This window comes from Bubalus bubalis, chromosome 21 (assembly GCF_019923935.1).
Source record: "Bubalus bubalis isolate 160015118507 breed Murrah chromosome 21, NDDB_SH_1, whole genome shotgun sequence".
Taxonomy (NCBI): Eukaryota; Metazoa; Chordata; class Mammalia; order Artiodactyla; family Bovidae; genus Bubalus; species Bubalus bubalis.
Window position 1 is genome coordinate 57953419 of NC_059177.1, and position 13959 is coordinate 57967377.

A 13959-nucleotide genomic window follows, 5' to 3' on the forward strand; every position below is an offset into this window, starting at 1 on the left:
GCAGCCTGCCGGGAAATGTAGTTACCGGCTGAGAGCGCCGAACTGGAAGCGCCGAGGCAGGCGCGCGGCGGGCAGGCCTGGGGGGCGGGCCCGTGCGGGCCTCCGAGCCGCCCTCCCCGCCGCGGAGAGGTCACGGCGTGAGGCCGCCGCCGCGATCGCCGCGAGGTCGGAGCGCCGGGCTGCATCATGGCCTACTGCCGGCAGGAAGGTAGGAGGGCGGGCTGCGTGGAGACGGCCTCCGAGGCCCTGCGGGGGACACGCGGTCCGTGCAGCGCCCCCACTGAGGGCGCGGGGCACAAGTTCTCGGGAGGAGGGTGCGGGTTGGCGGCGGGGTCGCCAGCCCCACTTTTCGGATGAGAAAACCGCAGCCCGCGGAGGAGCAAGGCTGTCCCGGGTCGCCGAGAGACTCGAACCTGGACCTCGGAGGGAACAGCACGTGGGGAGACTCGTAAACTAGGCCCGGGGGTTAGGGCGGCGCGAGTGCGCTGCCTGAGGCTGGTAACGGGAAATGTGCTGATTACTAATTACGTTGCTACGCCGCTCGCCACACACCACGTGTTCCCGTTTGCACCGCCTCTAAGTGTCCCGGAAGGTCGCCCCTCGGTGGGCGCGACGCTGGCGGTGGGAGTGCCGCCGGCGGGCACGGGTCAGGCCCTGCGCCAGGAGCCTTGAGTGGCCCGTCTCGCAGCGACTTTCCTAAGTCAGGCCCTGCTCTTAACCCAAGAGTAAACCAAGACCCCAGAGGTGACTTGCTTGAGCCATGCGGCCGGCTACTCGCGGAGCTGGGGTTGGAGCCCCGCGGTCTGATTCCAGAGCTTCCCCGTCTGGTGCCCAGTGGACTCCAGGGAGCCCTCCGCTGGGAAGACATCCCGCAGAAAAAAACAAAAGTTGGTCCCCGCTTGCGGTCTCTCACCTAGGAAGTCTCCAGGCCGCGGTCCGAGGGCCTCCCCGCGCAACCACGAACTGTCCCTGAGCTGACACCCAAACCCTCCAGGCCCAGTTGTCCAGTCTTGTAAAATGAGAAGTTAGTCTTCATTCATTCCGCAGATATTCATGAAGTACCTTCTCCATGTCAGGTGAGGGGGAGGGAGGATATCTGAGACTATGAAGTTCCAGAGAGAAGTGGAACTTCCTGGAAATTCTCTAGTGAATACTCCAGCTCCCTCAGTTATTTCAGGAAATCTTGAGCCCAGAGATGGAGGTGACCTGCCCAAGGTCATGTTTCAATCAGGAGAAGTGTGTCAAGCTTCAGCTCACAACTCAATTTAAAATGCTAAGCCTTTTTGCCAGTGGCCTTCCCTGGTGGTTCAGATGCCAATGCAGGAGACTGGAGTTCGATCCCTGGGTGGGGAAGATCCCCTGGAGGAGGAAAGTGAAAGTGGGTCAGTCCTATCTGACTCTTTGTGACCCCAGGGAATATACAGTCCATGGAATTCTAATAAATGGCAACCCACTCCAGCGTTCTTGCCTGGAAAATGCCATGGACAGAAGCAACAGTCCATGAGGTTGCAAAGAGTTGGACATGACCGAGCGACCACACAACAATTTCCCAGTACCCCATTCTGCCTCTGGAACCCTCCTTTCCTGGGTTGCAAAGCCATAATGCTCAGTGATGTCTCTGAGAAGTAGTTTCCATTGACTGATACTGAACTCTGCCATGAGCAGAAGTCCTCTGCCCTCACCAGTTTGTTAGAGAGTAGGTCTCTAGTTTTTTATTTCATCGTCCTGAGTCTAATGTACTCCTTTATGTAGCAGATTTTTTTTAGTCTTTTGAGTATAATGAGGCTATAATCCTCATTTTTGTGGGTTTCTAGGAGTCACATATTATCTGGGAAGCAGAGGTAAGTGTTCAGACCCATATCTTTTCCTGGATCAAAGATGTCTTTCTTTGGGGATAAGAATTAAAAGCACTCACTTTAGGCCTTGCCTAGTTTTTATCTATCCATGCCACTGTCCCCTCAGTCCCAAACTTCTTGTTTTGCTACCCATGGATTCTTTATGCTTCCCATGGGACTTAGAGAACTGATCCCAGCTCCTTCCTGATTAAGGCCTATGTGACTGAGGCCTGACATGGCTCCTGCTGGTCTCTACGCACCAGTCACTGTGCAGCCAGGCTGGCCTCTGGCTATTCCCTTTGCCTGGTGCATCCCTCCCCCAGCTCTTCTCACGGCTGCTTCCTCATCCTTAAAGATTCAATGCAGATGCCACCTCAGTGAGGTCTTCCTTGGCCTTTGTGTCTTCCACATCCTAAGCTCTCTGAAATACCTGGTGTATTTTTGTCCTCTTTCGGCTTTTTTGCATTGCAGCAGGCCGAGAGCGTTAGATGGGCCATGTCCCCCGCAGCATTACCCAGTGAACCGGTGCACAAGGGATCGCTTGCCCATGCGCTTGACTTCAGGGGTCCGCCCCCTGCCTTGGGGTCAGAGGCCGCAGCTAGTCATTCAGGGTGTTAGGCAGCATGGACTCAGGCCGGCTCCCTGGCCCAGGGCCACACTGCTCCTGTCTTTGTACCCCCTTTTCTAATGCTGGTGCTGCTCTTTCCTGTTCTGTCAGCAAACAGTTACTGGGCACCTGTGATGTGCCAGCCCTAATCACATGGCAGAGGCAGCTGGCACAGGTGGGTAGTCTGCCCTGTGGCCTGGTGGAGGCAGTGGAGGGGGCAGGTTGGATGTTGCAAGAGATGATGTGTTCTAGGGGAAACGAGACCACCCAAACAAGGTTTGATTTTGTTCCCTATAACCTACTTCATGGTGAGAGCCATCTGTCTTCCATACTCAGCTGGGCCTGGGATCTTCATGTCTGAATTCAGAGTTCATTTCCCCATTCACTTTTCCAACAAATACTGATTACTCACTATGTCTCGGGCACTGTACTAGGCTCTGAGGTACTGCAGTGAATGGAACAGATACATCCTTGCCCCTGAGAGCTGACATTTCAGTCGGGGAGATGGATGGTAAACATATGTAATTGTGGGTGAGAGAAGGTGGGTTAAGGGCAATGGGGAGAGATGAAGAAAGATGCCATCTGAGCAGGAGGTCTGAAGTCAGGGAGAGGGGGCTGTGAGGTATCTGAATACGCTCCTGGACAACAGAACGGCCTGGCAGGTCCCCGAGGTAGGTGTGTGCTCAGCGTCTTCGGGTAGAAACAAGGAGACGCTGAATGGAGGGAGCGGGGGTGGGGGTGGCGTCATACAGGTGAGGGATGCGGGTCTTTCTGGATGGACTTGAAGGCAGAGCCCGCCGGGCCGATGAGGGAGGTGGAGAGAAGGACGGCAGTCAGCGTGACTGCACCGAGTACAGCTGCGGATCCGGGGTGTTGGCGTGTCTCTCCGCTCCGTGCTTCCTCTGTCCTCAGCCAGCCCTGAGCTCTTGCTTTCAGAGCCCCCGGCGCCCTGACTCCCAGTCCGGCCAGGCTCTGGCTGGGGACTGCCCCTTCTGGGGACTCTGTGGGCACCTTTCTTCAGTCTTTCAGGCAAGAGCACAGCTCTACCCGTTTTCCCACTTCCAATCCTTACCGGCATCTCCAGCCCCGTTCTCTCTTCACAGAGATGTTTGTCATTTGATGCCGCTGAAAAAGTTACTGTGTTTTGAGCGGAATTCCAGGTGCAAGTAGAAACTTAGTTCACCTCCTTGTTTTCCCCATGTCTCTTGACCCTTGCCCGAACCAGGGAGGGAAGTGGGCTGAGCTGGGAGGTGCCCAAGCGCACACAGCTGTTGTGTGCTTGAGCCCCGATTTGAACCCCAGTCTTGAGCCTCTGGGATGCCGATGGCACCAGGAGCCAGAGCCTCCCAAGCTGGCCCTACCTCTCCCGTGCAGGGCCGCGCTTGCGCTCTTCCTGCAGATGATGTTGAGCCCTGACTGTCAACTGGTCTGTTCAGCCAGCATGGCCATCGAGCACCGGGGCTGGAGATACAAGATAAGTCACTGCCCAGGCTTGGACCCCTTGGCTCTGGGCCTAACACCAGCCTCCGCACTGGGCTGGGCCTGGCTGAGATCTTGGTAAACAAAACTGTCAGAGCGGAGCTGAGCAGTCGTGTCAGCTCATGTCTTCTGCTTAGCACAGCACTTCTGTGGACTTCTTTCGAGTGTTCTGAACTCTGGCCGGAATGACCGAGGTCTTTAGGTTCTTCAGCGTGCCCTGGCTGCCTGGCCCCAGGCCGTGTGGGACAAGCCGCCTTCTCTGAGGTCAAGTGTGGGGAGCTGGAGCGGGCCATGGGCCTGTGTGTGCAGAGTGTCAGCCGTCATCGCTGTCAGCCGCCCCTGAGACGGTGTACCGCCCCGCACCGTCCCTCCGTCCCTGCGCTGCCCTCTCCTGCACGCCTCTCTCAGCTCCATACGGTCACCCTGGCGCTCTTCCCAAGCCTCTGCCGGAGGAGCCCGGTGGGCAGAGTGTCATCTGAGGGCGCCTGCTGGCAGGTCCCTCGGGGCCTGGACGAGGTGCTCCCAGGCCACGGGAATGAACAAAGCTGTGGAGCCATGGCAGTTCTGAGCAGGGCAAGACCGCCTCTTAGATGTCAGCAGACTTGGGGCTGAGGGCAGCTGCACTTGAGGGGTTGGGGCGTCTTCGTCTCCACCCGAGGATGCACAGTGGCGCCGAGACGTGCTGTCTCCCTCCTTCCCACTCCAGCCACAGGCTGACGGTGCGCTGGTGCCGCTGGACTGTCCCCCAGGTCGGCAGCGGGTCCCCAGGGGAGCGCATCAAGGTTTCAGATGGGACAGGCTTCACACAAGGCTTCCGTGGCTGCTTTGGGTTCAGGCTGAGCCACAGCTCCTGGTGAAACATGGCTCCCTCTGTTCTCCAAACTCTAGGGAAGGATCGAATCATATTTGTGACCAAAGAAGACCATGAGACTCCAAGCAACGCAGAGCTGGTGGCCGACGACCCCAATGATCCATACGAGGAGCATGGTGAGTGTGGGGGCTGGGGTCGGCAGGTGGTAGCCCGATGTTCCTGGCCACAGCTGGGTGTTCACCTCGGCCAGCACTGCTCCCAGGACACGAGTGCGTCTCCCTCAGGTGGGAGGGGCTGTGCGCTGACCTGGCCATCAGGCCAAACCTAGGAGTTGCTTCTGAGTTTGGAACAGTTTTCCACTTTGACAAAAGGGAGGAGCCTCAGTGCTCTGACACACCCAGCGCCCCTTGGACACCGTCCAGCCTCACTTTTTCCAGTCCTCACGCCGTGCTGAGAGCAGCCAAGAAGCAGGAGGGGCTTGAAGGGAGGGCGTGGGGAGTCCTGACCGTCCATGTGGAAGGGGGAGACCAGGACTCCTCCTTCAAGCCTTTGGATTAAACGGTTTCCCCTGTGTAGTCCAGAGCACAGGCGCGGCCACAGCCCTGACCACAGCCCTAGTGGGTGGCTTAGCACATCCAGCGGAGCTGCACCTGGAGAAAGTCGCCCATGGTGACTTCTCTTCAGCTGAGCCGAGAACGCTCGGTGGGTTTCTGCCGGGAGTTTATTAAACCCCATCCCAAGGGGGAAGCAGGGCCACCAGCCAGTGCCAGCCAGGCAGCAGTTTGTCTTACCATTATTCCTGTGAGGCCCAGGCTTGGGTTTGCTTTTTATGAAACCTGTCTCACTTCCTTGCCCATCTTCCCGTCCCAGGACTGATCCTGCCAAACGGAGACATCAACTGGAACTGCCCGTGCCTTGGGGGGATGGCCAGTGGCCCGTGCGGGGAACAGTTCAAGGCGGCCTTTTCCTGCTTCCACTACAGCAAGGAGGATGTCAAGGGGTCGGACTGTGTGGACCAGTTCCGGGCCATGCAGGAGTGCATGCAGAAGTACCCAGACCTGTACCCCCAGGAGGAGGAGGAGGAGGAAGAGCAGCCAGCAGACCCCTTACAGGAAGCTGCCTCCGAGGCCAGCGCAACCAAAGAGGCGGCGGCGTCGAGCTAATGACGGCTGGGGCCCTGGGCTCCAGCCGCCTTCAGAGCCCAGACGAACCTCTCCAAGAAAGTGTCTTTTCCCTCCGTTGTTCTGTGCACTGTAATGTACAAAATAAGTTATTGTGCTGATCGGGGGTCTTGGCCCCTTGCTGTATTTACACTGAAAAATGGGGTTGTGTGTATGTGTGTCTCACATGAACCTGTCGGTGAATGTAGCTGCCACTTTTGAGTTCGCAGATTGTCCTGAATTTTGCCACTTGGAAATAACGTGCTGAATCATCTCAGCAACCAAAAATCTCTATCTGGGAGGGACTCTTGTGAGTGAGCTGATTTGTTTTGACTCTGTGTTCCTTTTAGTAGATTTTATACCCAGTTGGAAAGTGAAATAGAAACAAAACGTTTTCCCTTACAAATGCTGGGGTGGGGCCATTCCTTGTAAGCAGAGGTGAGATGATCAGACCTCAAGTATTTGAGGAGGCGCTATGCTTCATTTCCGGTTCCTTCTGGTTTCCAGTTTGCCTTGAGCTCCAGGTTTTCTGCAGTTAGAAAGCAGAGCTTTGGACCCTCTGAGTGAATCCCTTTGTAAGTGAAAAGAAAGGCTGATTTTTGATGTTCTTATTATTCCCAAAGCTCTGCTCTGGGACCGTGTTCACACTGGTTCTGTCTCAGCCTGTCCAGATGCAGTGCTCCTGAGAGGTGGGGACCTAATCATTACCAGAGTGGGAGGCAAGAGAGGACACAGTGTCAATTAAAAGGAAAACATGGTTTTTACCTGATTGTGAGTGTGTCCTCTGTTTTTACTAATTAAAAATATTTCTGATACAAGGAAGTAGGAATTGTGAAAAACTCAATTGAAATTCTCTGGAGATACCGGTAGATCAGTTTGAGTCAAGTTTTCTGTGCTACATTCAAACAAAGCTCAGGTGACTTTGTCTGCGAGCAGATGCTGTCACATGGGCATTGCTGTCAACGTTTCTGTTGTATTTGTCAGAACTGAGTCACAGCCCACAGTGCCCAAGGGACATGGAGACACAGCACAGGAGGCTGCCTCTGACACCAGAGAGTGAGCCTGCAGGTCCAGCTCAGGGCGAGGGCATGGAAGCTGGAATGGCCAGGTTTGGAAGCCTTGACACCTGGAGAAGCCCTGGGACTTCTTTGAACTGCAGGAAGAGCCTTGCACGTTTAACAGACATACCGGAAACATTTTAACCAAGACGTCACATGATCTGTGACCATGTCTTGGATCCCATGCATTCCATGCATTCAGGGAACCTCTACGGTCCATGTCCTAGGGACATGGGAGGGTGACCCATCTTGTCCCCAGCTGCATGAAGATACAGTCCAGCCAGGGGTCAGCATTCACTTAAAAGCAGAAAAGTAAGGAGAAAGGCAGACCCCGGGGGCTAGGACAAAATGGCCAAGTAGATGGACCTGACCTCACCTTCTCTCATGAAAACACCAAGATCACAAACAACCACTGAACAACCTTCGACGAAAAAGGATGGTCTATGTCCAGAGAAAACGGAGCCACTACGAGATGCGAGGGAGGGGTGCGTGCACAACATAATCAAGCAGCACACCCACTGAGTAGGTGACCTACAGACGCAAAGAACATATCGCAGAGGTTCTCCCACAGGAGTCAGAGTTCTGAGAGCCTGGGGGTCTGGCAGAGGGAGGAGGAGCCCCAAGAACATTTGGCTTTGAGGGCCCTAAATCCCATGGACGGAGGAGCCTGGTAGGCTGCAGTCCATGGGGTCGCGAAGAGTCAGACACGACTGAGCAACTTCACTTTCACTTTTCACTTTCATGCATTGGAGAAGGAAATGGCACCCCACTCCAGTGTTCTTGCCTGGAGAATCCCAGGGACGGGGGAGCCTGGTGGGCTGCCGTCTATGGGGTTACACAGAGTCGAACACGTCTGAAGTGACTTAGCAGCATCAGCAGGGCTTGATCACAGGAACTCCATAGGACTGGAGGTAACAAATGCCACTCTTGGAGGGCACCCACAAATCTGGTGCACACTGGGACCTGGGGAAAAAAAACTGACTTCATAGGAGCCTGGGCCAGACCTACCTGCTGGTCCCGGAGGGTCTTCTGGGAGGTGGGAGGTGGTGTGGCTCACTGCAGGGACAAGGACATTAGTGACACAGGTATTGGGGAGTACTCACTGGTGTGAGCTGCCCTGGAGATTTTGGCGCTGAGACCTAACCCCACCCATCAGACCTTAGGCTCAAGTGCTGGGTGGCCTCAAGCCAAACAACCAACAGAGTGGGATCGCAGCCGCAGCCGGCAGCAGATAGATGCTTAAAGTCTTCCTGAGCCCTCAGCCGCCTCTAACCGATCGTTGACATGACCCTGTCCACCAGGGGGTTAAGACCCAGCTCTACCCACCAGTGGGCAAGCACCAGTCCCTCCCACCAGGAAGACTGCACAAGCCTCTCTGACTAGCCTCACCCACCAGAGGGCAGACACAAGCAAGGGGAACTACTATCTTGCAGGCTGCAGAATGGAGACCGCAAATAAGACGGCAGAGGAATATGTGTCAGACGATAGAACAAGATAAAACCCCAGAAGAACGACTAAATAAAGGGCAGATAGGCAATCTACCTGAAAGAGAATTCAGAGTAATGATAGTAAAGATGATGTAAGATCTCACAAAAAGAATGGAAGCACAGACTAAGAAGATACATGAAATGTTTAACAATGAGCTAGAAGATTTAAAGAACAAACAGAATTGAACAATAACTGCAATGAAAAATACAGGAGCAGGAATCAATAGAATTAATGAGGCAGCAGAATGGATAAGTGAGCTGGAAGACAATAGTGGAAATCACTGCTACAGAACAGAATAAAAAAATGAAATGACAGTTTAAGAGCCCTCTGGGACAACATTAAATGTACCAGTGTTCACATTATAGGGGTCCCAGAAGAAGAAGAGAGAGAGAAAGAACCTGAGAAAATACTCAAAACAGATAATAGCTAGAAACTTCCCTAACTGGGAAAGGAAATAGTCACCCAAGTCCAGGAAGTACAGATAATCCCAGGCAGGATAAACCTAAGGAGGAACACTCCAAGACACACAGTAATCAATTGCTATTAATAAAAATTAACGACAAAGAGAAAAATATTAAAAGCAACAAAGGAAAAAGAACATACAAGAGAATACCTATAAGGTTAACAACTGGTTGTTCAGCAGAAACTCAGGATAGAAGGGAGTGTTGTTGTTTACTTGCTCAGTTGTGTCCAATTTTGTGTGACCCCCATGGACTGTAGCCGCCAGGCTCCTCTGTTCATGGGATTCTCCAGGCAAGAATACTGGAGTGGGTTGCCATTTCCTTCTCCAGGGGATCTTCCTGGCCCAGGGATCAAAACCCCATCTCCTGCATCGGCAGGCAGATTCTTTTTTGCTGCTGCTGCTAAGCCGCTTCAGTCGTGTCTGACTCTGTGCAACCCCATAGACAGCAGCCCACCAGGCTCCCCTGTCCCTGGGATTCTCCAGGCAAGAACACTGGAGTGGGTTGCCATTTCCTTCTCCAATGCATGAAAGTGAAAAGTGAAAGTGAAGTCGCTCAGTTGTGTCCGACTCTTCGTGACCCCATGGACTGCAGCCCACCAGGCTCCTCTGTCCATGGGATTTTCCAGGCAAGAGTACTGGAGTGGGGTGCCATTGCCTTCTCCTCTTTCCCGCTGAGCCACCAGGGAAACCCAATAGAAGGGAGTGGCATAATATATTTAAAGTGATGAAAGGGAAAAACCTACAACCAAGAATACTCTACCCAACAAAGCTCCTGTTCAGATTTGAGAGAAATCAAAAGTTTATACAGAAAAGCAAAAGCTAAGAGAACTCAGCAACAGCAAACCAGCTTTACAACAACTGGTTTCTGGAGAACGGCAGCTCAAGACAGCTGACTTGGAGGTGCCAGTTGCCCAGTGGTTTGTGTCGGTTTTATTTTATGACGTAGGCAAGTACCCTAGCCAGGCTTTTTAGCAGGACACTGGATTTTAAGTCCTCAGGAAGTTATGTGACTGCACACATTTTAACTTAGTAATATTTTAGTAACCCGTATTGTCTCACATGATTAGAAACTATAGACCTCATGTAAAATAAAAGGTTCCTCACTCACCTGGAAGAACCAAAGAAAAGTCATGCATGCCTGGATGGTTTCACCAATAACTTTCAGGATCCGCTGGGTCTGAAGAGCTTCTGGAAGACAGCTGACAGGGGGCTAAGCAGACAGACTTCCTCCTTTGTTCACCTGAACAGGAGAGAAAGAGGACACTCAGTTCATCGAAACAGGGCAGGAAGAAAACAGAGCCGGGGCCCCCATGAGCTGGTACCTGAATCATTCTACTTTCCTACACGTCTGAAACTTTCCATGGAAAAAGTTAGAAAGGCATAGGCTAAGCAACTGTTTAACCACGCTGGTGGAGGTTCAGGGCCACATTGCTCTGTCCCACACGGTGGCTGCCTGAGCTCAGCTATAATTAACACTCCAAGCTTCAAATCAAGGCTGATGGGAAAGTTGTTTAAAAAAATACTGATCGGGTTGACATCCCCTTAGTCCCCATTTCTGTCCTCTGCGTCTTCAGATATAACATAATTTAGGCTCTCTTTCCAATCTACCTTTTTATGATATTTTTGGAATTTTTTTTTTGGCTGTGCTGGGTCTTCATCGCTGCACACGGGCTTTCTCTAGCTGCGGCAAGCAGGGGCTGCTCTTTGCTGCGGCGCAGGGGCTTCCCGTCGTGGGGGCTTCTCTCGTTGCGGAGCACAGGCTCGAGGCGCACAGGCTCCGGCAGGTCAGCGCGGGGGCTCAGTGGTCTGCAGGGCCGGGGCTCTGGAGAGCCAGCTCAGTAGTTGTGGCATACGGGCTTAGTTGCTCCATGGTATGCGGGATCTTCCCAGACCAGGGATCGATCGGCAAGCAGCTCTTAACCACTGGACCACCAGGAAAGTCCCTAAAAAGCTGTGGAAAAATAAACATAACATAAAGTTTGTCATTTTAACCTTTTTCAACTCTGTGGCATTAAATCCATTCACATTGTGTGGCCAACATCACTATTCATCTCCGGGACTGTTTCATTTTCCCAACTGAAACCCTGTCCCCATTCAACACCAGCTCCTCTCCCTGCCCCTCCCACTGTCTGTGACTATGACTTTGACTCCTCTAGGGACCTCACATGAGTGGGGTCAAACATAATGTTTGTCTTTCTGTGACTGGCTTATCTCACTTGGCATGATGTCCTCCAGGTTCATCCATGTTGTCGCATGGACATTTGGGTTGTTCCCGCCTTTTGGCTTCTGTGAATAGAGCAGCTGTGACATGGCTGTACACCTTCCAATGTATTTTTAACACATCTGTCACCAATACTAAATTTAAAAAAATTTGACACTAGCACACTAGACACAATCAATGTCTTATAGCCAACTTTCGTCATTCACATTATTTCTAAAGTATGTGTACCGCTAGGTCATTTTGAGTAACATATGGCATTCTTCGGGTCTTCTCTGGTGGCTCAGTTGGTAAAGAATCTGCCTGCAGTGCAGGAGACCTGGGTTTAATTCCAGGGTCGGGAAGATCCCCTTGGGAAGGATATGGCAACCCGCTCCAGGATTCTGGCCTGGGAAATCCCATGGACAGAGTAGCCTGGTGGGCTACAGTCCATGGGGCCGTAAAGAGTCTAATATGACTGAGTGACTAACACTCTGACTTTTGATGGCATTCTTACAACATAAGGTAAGTATATCTTATTAAAATTTTAATATATCTCTTAAACTTTTATGCATTTATTCTCTCGATGGCTTTAGATGGTTTCTAACTTATTTCTGACCTGTTGAAGGTCATGCTGGTGGGGACACCTTTGTACAGCCTCTCTCTGCACAGATGCCTCTCCAGAGACAGAACTACTCAGTTGTAGAATGGACACATTCCCATTTTATTTGATTTTCTGAATTTCCCTATAAAGTCGCTCTGCCAATTTATATGGTCAGATAGTTGGAACCAAGAAGGGAGGAGTCTCCATTATGATGACACCATTATAGTGACTGCCCCTTATCTGAAGTTTCACTTTTTGCTTTTAGTTACCACTGTCAATCTCAGTCCAAAAATATTACATTAAAAAATTCCAGAAATAAAAAACTCATTCATAAGTTTTAAATTGTGCACAGTTCTGAATAGCATGATGAAATTTTGCACCATCCTGTTCCCTTCTGCCCAGAACGTGAATCATTCCTTTGTCCAGCACATCCATGCTGGCTACCTAGCAGTCTCCATTATCAGATCCACGGTATCACAATGTTTGTGTTCAAGTAACCCTTATATCAGAGAAGGCAATGGCACCCCACTCCAGTACTCTTGCCTGGAAAATCCCATGGATGGAGGAGCCTGGTAGGCTGCGGTCCATGGGGTCGCGAAGAGTTGGACACGACTGAGTGACTTCACTTTCACTTTTCACTTTCATGCATTGGAGAAGGAAATGGCAACCCACTCCAGTGTTCTTGCCTGGAGAATCCCAGGGATGGGGGAGCCTGGTGGGCTGCCATCTATGGGGTCGCAGAGTCAAACACGACTGAAATGACTTAGCAGCAGCAGCAGCAGCAGCTACCCTTATATAATACTTAACAATGTCCCCAAAGTGCAAGAGTACTGATACTCTAGCAAATTGGATATTCTCTTACTATGTCTAATTTATAAATTTAACATCTTCATAATTATGTTTGTATAGGAAAAAGCATAGTACAGGTAGGGAATAGTACCATTCATGGTTTGAGGCATCCATTGGGAGTCTTGGCATATATCTTTCCCCACCCACTTAAAACTGGGACTACTGAGTCATTTTCTCCTCCTTCAAAATCACTTAATGGAAAATATGCTTAATTTGCTGATTTATATACCCCAAATTTGAAATCTGTGATCATTCAATGACTGGATTAAAATTCTACTTAACTAATATTTTGGGAAGAAAGTTCTCAATAAGAAAATCATCACTTAAAATTTGGGTGGAAGGAACAGTGAAAAATCCTTTAGAAGATAAACTATTATTGAACAAGAGATAAAATAAGCTTGTCTAAACTATGATAAATTTTCTTATTTACTACAGAAAATTCAGTGAGACTACAACAAAGAAATTTCTTATTTCTAGAGGCTTTAATAAATTTAATGTAATGAAATCTTTTAAAATAGTATCTGGAGTTAAACTCAGTATCCTCTCCTCCATGATTATAAGTTAGTAAAGAATAACTCTAAGGTTAACAGATCAGCTAAGAGAAGACGCTGTATGTATGTACACTCAGTCACCCAGTCATGTCTGACTCTTTGCAACCCCATGAACTGTAGCCCACAGGCTCCTCTGTCCATGGGGTTTTACAGGCAAGAATACTGGAGTGGGGTGCCATTCCCTTCTCCAGGGAATCTTCCCAACCCAGGGATCGAACCTGAGTCTCTTGCGTCTCCTGCCTTGGCAGGAGGATTTTTTTACCACTAGCACCAGCTGGGAAGCCCCAGATATCAAGGAAAAATTTCCCCAAGGACATATAAAGTGTAGTTAGATAAATGGACCCCTGTGCTTACCTATGATAATATCCCTATGCTGAGCCATGAAAAACACCACGTTTTATTTTATCCACAAATTTAAACTTAATCTGCCCTTTTAGCATCTCCTTACATCCTGGGATGTTTAAAAAAAGCTTAATATGTACCTGGCCTAAGTTTAAAAAAATATCTACGTGGTAGTGAAAAGGCTTTCCCAGTAACTCAATCGGTAAAGAATCTGCCTGCAGTGCTGGAGACCCAGGTTTGATTCCATGGTCGGGAAGATCCCCTGGAGAAGGCAATGGCAACCCACTCCAGTATTCTTGCCTGGAAAATCTCATGGACAGAAAAGCCTGGTGGGCTACAGTCCAAGGGGTTGCAAAGAGTTGGACACGACTTAGCAACTAAACCAGTGAAAAGGAAGATGAAATCATTCTAATATAGAGTAGCCAAAAACATTTTATGAGAATGCAATGTCAGTTTCATGGAAATACATTCTATACAGAAAATCAGATTACATTAATAGCATTTTTAGTATTCAG

The 13959-nt window shown here is 50.6% G+C and overlaps 1 protein-coding gene and 1 long non-coding RNA gene across 2 annotated transcripts; one reads left to right on the forward strand and one right to left on the reverse strand.

Annotated features, from left to right (window-relative positions):
* The first annotated feature begins 18 nt into the window (after positions 1–18).
* Positions 19–6656, forward strand: CHCHD4 (coiled-coil-helix-coiled-coil-helix domain containing 4). The gene is made up of 3 exons (XM_006078875.4): positions 19–208; positions 4810–4908; positions 5603–6656. The coding sequence occupies exons 1-3, from the start codon at positions 187–189 to the stop codon at positions 5893–5895; spliced, it is 414 nt and encodes a 137-aa protein (XP_006078937.3). The 5' UTR covers positions 19–186; the 3' UTR covers positions 5896–6656.
* A 1118-nt stretch (positions 6657–7774) lies between these two features.
* On the reverse strand, positions 7775–10980 carry LOC123465258. The gene is made up of 3 exons (XR_006640436.1): positions 10510–10980; positions 10010–10141; positions 7775–7913 (listed from the first exon to the last, which is right to left on the reverse strand). It is a non-coding gene; the product is annotated as an uncharacterized LOC123465258 (long non-coding RNA).
* Positions 10981–13959: the final 2979 nt, after the last annotated feature.

Excerpts from the sequence above, each read along its gene's own strand:
- CHCHD4 (XM_006078875.4), top strand. The coding sequence starts at position 187 with ATGGCCTACTGCCGGCAGGAAG. Across the intron at positions 209-4,809 it reads GGCCTACTGCCGGCAGGAAG|GGAAGGATCGAATCATATTT; the intron begins GTAGGAGGGCGG and ends TCCAAACTCTAG. Across the intron at positions 4,909-5,602 it reads TGATCCATACGAGGAGCATG|GACTGATCCTGCCAAACGGA; the intron begins GTGAGTGTGGGG and ends TTCCCGTCCCAG.